Here is a 13,431-nt window from a genome sequence, read left to right on the forward strand (position 1 = left end):
CAACAATAGTTCACTGTACACAGCAATGGATTTGGAGTTCTTGTTCTTTTAAATGTATTCAGGCAACCGGTGCAATATTTGGGTGGCATGGAAAAGAAGGTGGCAACACCCCTTGACCCTTTAGCTTAAACTGGGTTTGACTGTTTCCAGATGCATGGGATTACATGTTTTAAATAGTGTTGTTGATAACATACACTTGGAAAATTTGCCATTGTTTATTGTAGGACTGTTATAACAGACTGCTTTACCTTTAGGGAGATGTATCATAATGTGAGTAAAGGGATGTAGTCCATACTGTATGTACTATGCAAGTGTGTAGTATAATGACTGGACCCATTGTTAAATATGTGATGTGTAGATGAAATCCAAATTATCATTACAAAGTACTAAAACCAAAACCAAATGGTAAAGATCAATGAATGGCCTCTACTACAACAATAATCTTGAAATGAAAAGAAAAGGATTGAGATATTGTTTTTCACAATATTTTTATTTATTTCACACCTTTTATAATACAATAGAAATGCAATCTAGATCAGTATGATATCACGTCTGAGCACCACAGCTGAGCACCGTTTGGCATTGAAGAGTTTATTGTTCTGAATACTACCTGAATGAAAGCTTTTGGAGAAAGCCCTACACATTGCCAGGTAGGTTGTTAATAAATACAAGTATCGCATTGATATCACTTCATTGCTACAAAGTTTACACATTCACAGGATCATCATATTTTCAAAATTAGATTTTCATACACCGTACACGACCGGGGAGAAACTTGCTCCGTCTGTATTATATTAAATGCAGTTGTACCTGAAAGATTATTGCTCACAGTTTGATTGGTTTGCAAATATGTTTGCAATAACAGTCTGATTTTCATCAGTCCATATCAATAGCTTAATTAGGCAGTTAAAGGTGGAGTCAGCGATTCTGGAGAACGCTTGTTTTCAAAATCAGTGAATATCTCCTCCCGATCCGCAACCTGTTTGAATTGTGTGCGCGCTGAAAAAAAAACTGGTGGTCCACAGCCTAGGCTCTGTAAACTGGTTTGTTGCTACAGTGGGCCCCCTTTGTTAACATTCAAGTTTACACAGCCTAAACTGTGTATTAACACCAGATTTCTTTTAAGCCCACACACACACACTACATACAAGCATTCTCCAGAACCGCCTTTACATCTACAGTCAGAGCGGTCTCCCAACCTTTTAATGTCACTCTTCTCTCTCCGATTGCTTGACGTCAAACGTCATCAAAACAGTCATGTCACCGGATTCTTCCGAAGCGGCTAGTTTCAGTTGCTGTTGCCCGTTCCCAGTGAAAACCTCTCCCTCCCACACTCTGCTCTTGTTCATTTTGAGCTCAGTCCTGGTCTCCCCCAACACGCTCACCCTGTGCGCCCCGGGGACCCTCATCCTGAAGCGGACCCAGGAGAGGGGCTCCAACAGGCCCACGCGCGGCTCAAAGAGCACGCAGCCTTTCCTCCAGGCCGAGTACACGCAGGGGAACGGAGGCCCCGGCTGATCGCAGCTGTTCCTCAGAACAAAGTCACACATGGGGTTGAAATCTCCCGCGGGGCCGCTCGTCTTGGCATACAGACCTAGCTTAAACAGCCCGGCATCAGGTAGGCTGATGCTAACCGTCACTTTGCTGTCTGTGTATGTGCAGAAGAGGTGTCGCGAAAGGGGGATGACCGCCGTCGGGCTTTTGTCTTTGTCCCGGCTGAGCGTGGTGTGAAGCTCGAGGTCCCGCTGGTTATGGAAGGTGATGTTGCACTTGCCTTGCTGCGTGCTCACCAATGCAGTGGTGTGGCTGAATTTCGACAGCCCCGCTTCCAATGTGCGGGTTCCCGGCCCGCACGCCGACCCCAAGTTAGGAGGGAAAAGCTCATCCGGACCGATTACTTTCCCTTTGCAGTGCAGGAGGAAGTTTGCCGCATTCTGGAACTTGACTTCAGTTTTCTCGTAGTCCCGCACGAACACGGACAGTCGGTAGAAGCCCAGCACGGGGCACAGGACGTTACAGGTCAGGACGTCCGGTTGAATCTGAGTTGCTAGGCAGCGTTTGGCTACGGCGACATCCAGTCCCGGGTGGACCAGTTCACAAAGCACCATGAGAGGTCTGGAAGTCTTTAACACCAACTCAAAAGCACCTTCTTTGACCTCTCCAACTTCGCTGCCTTGGCTGCTGCCCGCAACACCCAGGGTCTCCGCAGCGGGCTGAAGACCCCAGGACAAGAAGGGGTTTTCTGGGATGACCTCCATGGCTCTTGGGGTGGGGCATTCGACCGTGAAGGAACAAACCCAAGTTAAACATGTGGTGGCCGATTCGGGTCTTGCAAACACCTTGACGTCGTATGTGCCGATGGCAGGAGGTAGCAGCTGTAGGTTCATGTTTCGATGGGAGACCGTTAGGAGGCCGTGGGAGGAGTTACAGGAATCTTTCTGCTCAGAAGATCCACTATGGAGAAGGTCCTGGTGCTGCGTGATCTCATAGGTGAAGGTCGCCGGTCTGGAGAAGGCAAGGGACACGTTTGCTTCACCGTTATCTGAGGAAGAAATCAGATATTGATTGATTGATTGATTGATTGATTGATTGATTGATTGATTGATTGATTGATTGATTGATTGATTGATTGATTGATTGTTCATTTACATGTACAGTGCAATATCGTTAGCGGAATCTAGTGGTGAGATTCTAAATTGCAATGCTCCATGGCTAACCCCCTCCAGTTCTGATGAGAAGTTACAGAAGTTACGGTGGCCTTCAAGGACAAGAAGGTAGTCAGTTTCTAAAGATGGCATCATCTACGACTGTCTCAAAGTCTGTTCTGAAAAATGCCAATTCCCTTTCCACGATGTGCCTTTTAAAAGTTTGATGAATGGAGGATGGAAAAATGTAAATGTAATCGCCTGAAATCATTTTAAAGAAGCACAAACTTGCTTATTCTTGGACAAAAACAAAATAATATATAAATGATTAAAAAAAATCACAATTCTATTTTTCTAAAATCATGTAAATATCAGAGCAATAACACATTTGCACCACCTTTCAAAAATAAACCGAACTCGGGGCGCTCCGGTTGCATAGTGGATAGAGTGCGGGTTCATATCCGACCCGTGGACCTTTACTGCAGGTCATCCCCCCCCCCCCCCCCCCTTTTTCTCTGTCTCCCCATTTCAACTCTGTACTATCTAATAAAGCTTGAAAAAATGCCAACAAATTATCTAAAAAAAAATAATAAACCGAACTACATACAGACCTGTGACGATGTGAGACTGATGAGGCTGGATCAGCTTGAGGCCCATGTTGAAGAAAGCCGATGTCTTGAAGACTTTCCTCTCGAACTCCTCGAGAGAGACGGGCCCGTCCAGGAGCTGCCACCGCTCCTCATCCGGGAAGTGAGAGTCTATAAACTCCTCGGGCTCCGTCAGGAAATAGAAATCGTCGAACCTTGGAGGCAACAACAGATGGGAGAGAACAGACTGGTTTGAGGTTTGAGACCCAATTCGCTGCTGGTTTTCTGGCTGTATCATGGCAACAACGAAAAGAGCAAACTTCAAATATGTCAACATGCACTGTTGTGTTGGTTTTATGAAAATTGTTTGCGGTAGTAAACAAAAAACAAATGAGATAGTAATTGCCCAGATCTGGCTTTTAAGTTCCCAGATTGGGTTGGATCCACAGAAGAATTCCTTCCTAAAGTACATCACCACTGAATTGTGAATGTGGTGGAGTCATTTTTTAAAGCTATAGTGCGTAACTTCTGTCTCCCCCATGAATAATTCTGAGTAATTACAACAACACTGTCGGCGCATCTACATGAGGTAAAGCCTTCGGTGATCGCACATGGATTTTATTCCTTCTGCTGTACGTCCAGGTTTTTTCTTAGCTGTAGAATCAACAACTGAAACATTTCTTCTTGGGGATTTTTCTTGAGCTCCTGCGCCAGTGTCGGGGGGGCGACACCAGTTCATAAGCGCTGCCATACTGACAAATACAAAGAGCATTTTCTGAAGCTGATATAGGCTTAATCCACTTTGTGTCAACTCAATTTCTCAATTTGCAAGGACTTGACTGAAACCAACATCCACTTCCAAAAGTTACGCATTACACCTTTTAAATTCATCTATCTTTTCCTAACCTTTTGACGAAGCTTTCGTGTTCCATATCCACCCGTCCTGCTCCCCAACAGGCGTCCAATAGGAACCACTGGCCGCCCAGGAGCACGGCGTTCCACAGGTGATCGGATTTCACATTCTTGAGGCTCTGGCCCTGGCGGTACCCGATGCCCTTACTGTGGCCCGGGACTTCTTGGCAATCGATGCCGGCCTCTCTGTAAACACCATTCGCACGAACCAAACGGAGCAAACACACAAAGACACGTATCACACACAGACAGACAGACAGACAGACGGATAGAAACACAGAAACACACACACAGGAACACCAACACACACACACATACACAGACATACAGAAACACACACACACACAAACACACACACACGTATCACACACAGAAACACACACACAGACACACGCACAACACAACAACTTTTGTTTTATACCCCGTGTCCTAACACTCACACTCAAGGTTGTTGTTTGTTCTGTAGGTCTTAAATTCAATTGATTCACTGCACCTTTTTTTATGAAATAAATGTCTAGCGTGAACTCAGAAGGGATAAAGGATGATGTAGAATTCAATGCTGTGCTGAAAGACTGCATGGAAGAATAGGAATGGACATAATACGCGCATTGTAGCACTTTGAGATTCCTGCGATATAAAGTGCAATACAAATAAAATGCATTATTATTATTTGTTTGAGTGTATACAGTACTTACATCTACTAGATGAATGAAACACTGCACTAAGGTTTAATTGTGTGCGAGTGTATTCTGTAAATTCCCTTGAACTAAAAAAATATATATGACAATTGTGACAAATTATGAGTATTTTGATGACGCATAAGAGCATACAAATGTTTAAAAAAAATAACTCTTAGTGTTTTTTTCTTCCATGCAGCCATTCAGTATTTGATCCAAACAATGGATCCATTAGTGTTCTGTGGAACGTGTCCTTGGAAGTGACTCACACATACCGTAGCTTAAGAACTCACTCAACCCTGAAGTTCCTCATACAGTATCTAAAGAGTGTTATACAGTACAATCTTTAAAGGATGAAGTCACCCATATCATTATAAAATCGCTATTATAATATAATGAATGAGGTTTTTCTTCCCTCAGTCTTCCCTTGGCCCATCTGTCCTCTTAATCCTAACCCTACATTTCACCACGTGTGATGTCACGCATGGGAACATTTAGGGTTAGACGGTGAGACCATAAAACACTCTTTCTGCCTTTTCTCAGGCTAGGATGAACCGATTTCTAAAAAAAAGTAGTAGATTTATCAAATTCACAGCTGTTGTCTCACTGTATGTTAGACATTTTGGACGAGCCATTTTCACTAGTGTCTAATTCTCTTAGATATTTCAGTTTTGTTTTGCTTACCGGCACATCTCGATGCAGAGGTTGGAGTAGCCGCAGCACACGCCGCGACCGGCAGCTATCACTTCCTCCGGGGAGCTCAGCCTCTCTGACTGACCGAGGTACCCGCTCACATCGTACTCTATCAACACAAGGCAAGTTTATTACTATAGCACAATTCAGACACAAGGCCATTCAAAGTGCTTTACAGGGGCATGGAATACACCAAGATTAAAATACATCAAGTATAGAATAAACATTAGAAAAGAGAATTAAAAAAACAACATAAATCCAAAAGGGTTAATTTAGTCTAACAGTGATCTATTAACTTGAATGAACTTGTATACAGAATAGAATGAACTTTTAGTACCTTGACATCTATCGAAACATACATTTTTCTTTTACAATACGTGGTGTAAATATAACATCCAACCTCAATTGGAGATGGTTTAGCTACTTATCCTCAAATTCATAATGCGATATACAGTGTATATAAGGGTATAGCACGTCTCAAGTTTCCAAGTTAAGGCAGGCAAAATGCTCTCATTTATTAGGCTCAAGGATCAATATAGTCAGAACTTTTTCTTATTCAACCCATTCTGTATTTACTGTGTGTGTGTGTGTGTGTGTGTGTGTGTGTGTGTGTGTGTGTGTGTGTGTGTGTGTGTGTGTGTGTGTGTGTGTGTGTGTGTGTGTGTGTGTGTGTGTGTGTGTGTGTGTGTGTGTGTGTGTGTGTGTGTGTGTCTTACATACAGAAAGTTAGAAAGTTTTAATGCGAGAAAGCATCTGTAGTTGAGTGAAATACCCACCAATGTTGTTGCACAGCCAGACCCAGATGGCACGAAGCCTCTCCAGCTCATTTCTGGCTCCTTGTGTGATGCTCTGCACTATGGTCTTCACATTATACACACACTTGTCCTTCAGCTAAAACACACAAACACACACACACACAAAAGATATCCACTGTTAGAAACAAACAGGTTTTTAGGCTTTCTTCAATTTTTTTTTTTATTCCCGGTAAAGGGTTTTTTACCTGGAGTTTTTTCTCAGCCGAGCTAAGGGTGTAAGGGCAGGGTGTCATATTGTATCATATTGTATCATATATCATATTGTATGAAATGTAAAGCCCACTGAGACAAATGTATTTGTGATTTTGGGCTATACAAATAAAACTGATTTGATTTGATTTAGCAGAACTTATTCCTGCACGTTATTATTAATATAAAACCTAGAGAAAGATGCCGTCTTTATATTTTCCCATCTATCCAGGGTCCAAAAACGTTCACCATTGCCATAGTTTTTCTCCATTTCTCCCACATATACTCACAACATACATCATCCTATTTACCAACATCTTTCAATGCCATTCATTGTGTGGAACAAACCTGGTTACATACAATGGCTCAAGGGCGTGAGTGCTGCCTAAGAGCTGCAGTATGTGTTATGTGTGGGGTTTTATACATGACTAGATGTTATCGCTCCTTAATGCTTTTTCCCCGCACAGCTCAGGGACTCAAAGACCCGTGTTTGTGTGTTGTGTTCAATTAGACTCTATTAGTTCTGTGTCATCCTGCTGTGTCATCCTGCTGCAAATAGTTTTTTTTCTCTCTTCACCTGTTGTTGTGTATTTGATGTATTTGCATTGAATATTTTGTATGTATTGTTGTTTTTCCTTTGAATTTGTTTTGAACTCGACGTCATTGTAAATGAGGGTCACCCCTCAATTGGTCTCTCGAGGATAAATACAAGTTAAATGAAATGAAATGAAATTAAATGTCTTGTTTGTAAATGCTGCTATACCGAGAAATACAGAGAGTTCTGCGGAGCTGATAGGCTTAATCAACTCTGTGTTAACTCATTTGTAGACGGCTTGAATGTAACCGACATTCATATTAAAAAGGTATGCACTATAGCTTTAATGATAGGCTGGAAGGAGTTAAATGTTAGCACTTCCTATGTTAAGTTGTTGGTTGTGATGTATGCCATGCGCCGGCTTCTGCAACTGAAACTGGCACGTCATTGTTCTCAGCCACTCCCTCTTGTTCGCTGATTGGACAGGTAAAAAATCTGCCGGAGAAAACCCACGAATATACCGCAGACCCCAGACTGACTAATGAAGGGAAATTAAAATTGAGCGGAAGTAGGTAGGCGGGCGGTGCCTGGCTAATGTTAAATACTGTAGTAATATGTAAGTGTGGTCACCTCTGCTCCTGCCCTGATGACGTGTGAATCGACCCTTTGGAAGACCTCAAAGTTGGTGAACAGATCCTTCCGTCTCCGCCTCTTTCCCTCCGCTGCGACCCGGGATCCCCCTCTCGTTCCTGGGTGTGTTTTCGGCTTCAGTGGCCTCTGTTCCTCCACCTCCGTCCGCACTGCGCTCTTCTTAACCACGGTGATGGTCCGGGCCGCGCTCTCCGACGACAGCTGTCTCTTAGTGGCAGGACGCTGGTCTTCAGATTCGACCGTCAGTTTGTCAAACCCGCCCCGTCTAGAGATAGGGATGAATGGATGGATGGATGGATGGATGGATAGATGGATGGATAGATAGATAGATAGATAGATAGATAGATAGATAGATGGATAGATAGATGGATGGATGGATGGATGGATGGATGGATGGATGGATGGATGGATGGATGGAAAGAGATGGATAAATACTTTATAGATCACAAAGGAAATTCTCATGTCAAGATTATCCTGGCCATATTATTTGCGATTAACGATAATCTCACGATAATGTATAACAAAACATGCTTTAAACTTTGAAAAAATGGTTCTAAAACAAACCGGAAATCAAGTAACAGTCTGTTTTGTACAGAAAAACATATGTTTCTCTTCGTAAGGAAACATCCTTTATTTGATTATTTTAAGCAAATTTCAATAAGGAAACACAAAGAATAAGAAAATAATTAACAATTAATCTATGTAAATCATTTTTCCCCTTACCTGGAGAACACAGCAGTCTGTGAGGCTTCAGAACACACCAGCACCTGAGTGACCATGCCCAGCGTCTGGAGCCCGTTGAGAGGCGGCTTGGGACTCTTCTGGTTCTCATCCCGTCCCAGCGCTCCGATCACAGCCACAGGGCCCGGCTCTGTCAGGATGGGGCTCACCTTGGTCTGAATGCACACAGTCTGGGTAAAGACAAAGGTTTTGATCGTCAGTTCTGATAAGACAGACATCAGAATCTAAATGGCATTTATCTCTGACCCACGGTGCAATAGGAACGTTAAAAAGATATAGATTGTAATAAGATTAAAATAAACAATATTTACATTATAAATTCTAAATACAAAGTAGTGTAAGGACTTTTTTGTACAATATAAAACAGTTTATATATAAAATAGAATAGAAACTAAAAAGTAGACAAGTTAAATTGAAATGTGCAATGTGATGAAACAATATGTGCAACATGCAGTTACCTCATCCTGCTGAGACAGACGCACTGCACAGGCGAAGGGGAAGGAGAACTTCTGAATCGCTACTTTAGCTGCCATTATGCTGGAAGCATCTTTAGCATCCTAGACACAGAGAAGGCACAACAAGACAGTATTAGACAGTTTATTTTTTTTACTAATGTTTTTAGTTCTTTCTAATTCAAATTCTTTAGGTGGGATGAATGCCTGAGATGAATGCATCACGGTTTCAAGGGGGTCCTCCTCAAAAGCATCAAAGTAAACAACATATAACAACATATTTCTTAATGCACAAAAGGAAAACACAACTAAACAAGAACAATACAATAACACACAAGCACTCACACACACATACTCGTGCATAATGCAAGCTTAACATACATATTGCATATGATATGTATAGAGAAGAGATCAATACATAGAAACGTTTTTGTATCAGCATTATCAAAAAGTTAAATGAAAAAACTTATCACCATATACCTATATGAAAAAGTACATATACAGCTATTTCTTTTCTTGCTAAGAAAGACATACAGCACAGGGGAAGGAGAACTTTTGAATTGCAACTTTATATACCATTTTGCAGTAAGCATGGCATCCTATCTAGATACAAGCTAGTACCAGTCAAAAAAACATTAGCCATTTTCTTTAAGCTATTCTGAGCCAATGTTCTTAACCCTGTGAGCATGTATAGGGCATAAGTACCTTCTTCAATAGCTTAAAAAAGACACTTTACTTTCAGAGACGACCCATAGCACTGGCTGCACTTCCTGCACTAATTGTAGGAGGAAGTATATTCCATACAGTACGTTCTGGGGTGAGACAGAGATGAATTGGCATTAATTATCCCATGTCTATTCACGACCAGAAATTAAAGCAAAAGGTGGTGTTACATTAGTCACTGTCACAGCTGACGGGCGCTAAGCAACGCGGAGCCTTCAGCAGATTAGAATGACCGGAAGACTTCCTGTTTGTGATGGAACTACAGATGATGTTTTTTTGTTTTTTTTTAATATATTTTTTTGGGCATTTTTATGCTTTATTGATAGTGTAGAGACAGAGTTGAAATGGGGCAGAGAGGGGAGTGACATGCAGAGAACGACCACGGGCTGGAATCGAACCCGGGTCCGCTGCTGGCCGAGGCCCATGGGGGTGACGCCCTACCAACTGAGCTAAGGGCGCCCCCAAATGATGTTTGGACGCAGTAGTGGAGATACAGCTCCGGAAAGAATTAAGAGACCAGTCTGGATTTTTCTCAAATCTTCATCTCTACATTACTTAATGGAAATTCTCTTAATGACAAAAAACTTTATTGGAATTTGGTAGAAATGGTGTCAGTATTTTATATTATAAAACCAAAATGTTCATTCTACTCAAACATATGCCTCTAAATAGTAAAACGAGAGACAATGAACATTTGGAGTGGTCTCTTAATTTTTTCCAGAGCTGTATTGTGGCTGAAACTGTAGCCTACTAGTACTGTCTGTAAAAAAAAAAAAAATCTTCTTTTTGCAAAGGGACTACAGTGATGTATCAGTGCTTCTTACATTTTACTTTTGTGAGTGTGAATTTGATATAAATCCACACTTTTAGGAGTTATCATGAACTTTCAAGCAGTGGGAGTGATACTAAAATGTGTGTTTTGGTAGGAAAAGGTACATTCAGACCAGTAGTTATTGACTGAAAATTAGTAATGCATTTAAAATGAGTTTTTTTCTTCTTTTTGCGAAAGGACTACATTGATGTATCAGTGCTTTTTACATTTATCCCTTTATATATATTATAGTCTGCAAACTGTGATGCCCTTATATTGTACATTTTCAATGTCTTTAGTTTACTGTCTATTGCACATATTGTAAATAATGTTCTTTATGTTGCACATTTTACCCTTTTTTTTGTTTGGGTTTTGGTTATGCCTTACTTTTGCACTTTTGAATTTACTTAATGTATATATTACTTGTCTTTTTCTATTCTCTGTACTTATTGCTCTGTGGGTGGGAAAGGACTTATTTGATTCCTTTCTCACCCACCCAAAACATATCTAAACCTATTTTTGATTCCTCTGTATGCCTGGCACATATTCCAGAAATTGACAATAAATTTGACTTGACTTGGAACAGACCGTCCTTCAACCCAATGACCGAGGCTGAAGCCCCCGTGTGTTGGCAAGTCTCTGCCCAGCTCAAGTGCCCTTCAGCGGGCAACTAAGTGCTATCGCTGCAGCTGACCACCATGACCTTTGACCTTCCTGGAGTGACAGCTAAAGCTAAAGTCCCACAGATGCAAACACACACACACACACACACACACACACACTCACACACACACACACACACACACACACACACACACACACACACACACACACACACACTCACACACACACATCCAAACCAAATGAAAAAATAGAATTCCGTTTTTTGTTTTTTTTCAAGAATTTAACTTTTTACCACCAAAAAAACACATTTTAGTATCACTCACACTGCTTGAATGTTCATGATAACCCCTCAAAATGTCGATTTAAATCAAATTCACACTCCCAAAAGTACATTTTAGGCTTCCTTTATCTGTTGATACATCCAGTAAAAGTTACTATGTGTTGTACTCACCCTGAGCAGAGTTCAAAATGTGTGTCGGAAGATTTTTTGCAGGAGTGTCCGTGCGAGATGTTTTCCGCTGTGTGTTCTCAGTGGTCCCCTTGGCTGCAGGGGGGAGGCTTATATACCCCCCTGTTGGCCTGCCACGACCGGCCCGAGAATAACAGGCCTAAAAATACTACAAAGCAGTTAAGACCAGCCAATAGAGTAAGCCCCCAACTCCCGAGTGTGACGTGTGTGTGTCTGTGTGTGTGTGTGTGTGTGTGTGTGTGTGTGTGTGTATGTATCTGTGGGACTTACAGATATATGTTCCAATGTGTTAGTGTGTGCACTGTATGTACATGCATATCCTAATCCAGTGCGTACACATTTACTCACTGAAACATATCCGAGCGCAGCAGTGAGTGAGTGTGAATATGCGTTTGTCAGGTTTTGTATATCAGCATGTGTCCGTATAGCATACTGTAGTGTGTAGGCTATGTGCATAGTGTGTGTGAAGGCTCTGTGAATGTGAGTGTTTTTACGCCGTTGATGAGCGAGTGGAAACGGGTCGTGTGTGGGCAAAGTGTTTAGTGAGGCGAAGGGGTCATAATCAGCGAATAGATACAAGTTTTTAAAGGGGAACTCTATACATTTTACAAGCCAAATTCTAAGAGCTACTGAATGTAGAACGTAGAATTTGTAGTATGTAGCTTTTACACTTTTTCCTCTTTTGTTGAGCACTTTGTAAACAGTGTTAAAAGGTGCAGTCTGCGATTCTGGAGAACGCTTGTTGTCAAAATCACTTTTTTGTGAAAGTGATTTTGACAACCAGAATCGCTTTATTTATTACATTATGAGAAAAAGTATGTAAATGTACACATACATACATATATAAATGCTTAGATGAATAATACGTAAACAGAAAGATTGAAGGCAGTATTTTAAAGCAATGAGGATTTCTGAGTAATATCAACAACACTGTCGGCGCATCTACATGATGTAAGCCTTGCTGATCGGACGGGGATTGTATACCTTCTGCTGTACGTCCAGGTTTTTTCTTAGCAGTAGAATCAACAACTGAAACATTTCTTGGGCTCTTCTTGAGCTCCTGCACCAGTGTCAGGGGGGGGCGACACCAGTTTGTAAACGCTGCCATACTGAGAAATACAGAGAGAGTTTTGTGGAGCTGATGGGCTTAATCAACATTCTGTCAACTCGTCTGGCGATGGCTTGAATGTAACCAACATGGTGTTGAAACCTAGCATTTACGCTAGTACACTTAAAACAATACATCTTGTTCGTTCAATGAAAGTGTCATGTCCATGCCAAAATCAAATATAATTCCTATTCATTTAAACGAAAAACTTCCGCACTATAACTTTAAATTAAAATAAATACACTCATAACTGTTAACCAATTTATACTTATTATTTTGAATCAGTCCCACTCCACTTGTAACTGTTTTAGTTTGCTATGTTCTGCTTCATTCAATTGATCTGAATGTTTTAATTGTTTTTGTGTCTTTGTAAGCTTGTAGTGTATTTTTTATTGTATATTGTGTATTGTGGATATAACTCGACATCATTGTAAAAGAGGGTCACCCCTCAATTGATCTTTCGAGGTTAAATAAAGGAAAATTTAATTAATTAAAAGTTCAGGCAACTCAGTGGCCCCCTTACCTTTCATCTCCAGCCCCTTTATGTGTGTGGACATAAATATGTCAACAGGAAATCAGAACTTTCAAAAAGCCTCTAACTAAGCCGCCATAAAAACTGAAGAGAGAGAGGAAGGGAAACTTGTTGGAATAAGAGATGTCACCACACGGATACAGTATTACATAACACTGCCATATGTTTGATACTGGTGTTGATGTATTTGTATTTGTGTGTGTGTGTGTGTGTGTGTGTGTGTGTGTGTGTGTGTGTGTGTGTGTGTGTGTGTGTGCGTGCGTGCTA

The 13,431-nt window shown here is 41.3% G+C and overlaps 1 protein-coding gene across 1 annotated transcript; it reads right to left on the reverse strand.

The window, feature by feature from the left end:
- Positions 1-590: 590 nt before the first annotated feature.
- On the reverse strand, positions 591-11,580 carry ky (kyphoscoliosis peptidase). Its single transcript, XM_080042553.1, has 9 exons — positions 11,507-11,580; positions 8,904-9,002; positions 8,428-8,615; positions 7,684-7,969; positions 6,291-6,405; positions 5,506-5,623; positions 4,139-4,330; positions 3,257-3,447; positions 591-2,542 (listed from the first exon to the last, which is right to left on the reverse strand). The coding sequence occupies exons 2-9, from the start codon at positions 8,976-8,978 to the stop codon at positions 1,209-1,211; spliced, it is 2,499 nt and encodes an 832-aa protein (XP_079898679.1). The 5' UTR covers positions 8,979-9,002; positions 11,507-11,580; the 3' UTR covers positions 591-1,208.
- Positions 11,581-13,431: the final 1,851 nt, after the last annotated feature.

Source organism: Ammodytes marinus, assembly GCF_949987685.1.
Source record: "Ammodytes marinus genome assembly, chromosome: 15".
NCBI lineage: Eukaryota > Metazoa > Chordata > Actinopteri > Uranoscopiformes > Ammodytidae > Ammodytes > Ammodytes marinus.

What these genes read in the sequence shown, in the direction of transcription:
- ky (XM_080042553.1), bottom strand. Translation starts at nt 8,978, where the DNA reads ATGGCAGCTAAAGTAGCGATTCAGAAGTTCTCCTTCCCCTTCGCCTGT. An exon ending in TCATCAGGGCAGGAGCAGAG is followed by an intron (nt 6,406 to 7,683) that starts GTGACCACACTT and finishes TGTGTGTTTTAG; the next exon opens with CTGAAGGACAAGTGTGTGTA. An exon ending in CTGGCTGTGCAACAACATTG is followed by an intron (nt 5,624 to 6,290) that starts GTGGGTATTTCA and finishes TTGTGTTGATAG; the next exon opens with AGTACGATGTGAGCGGGTAC.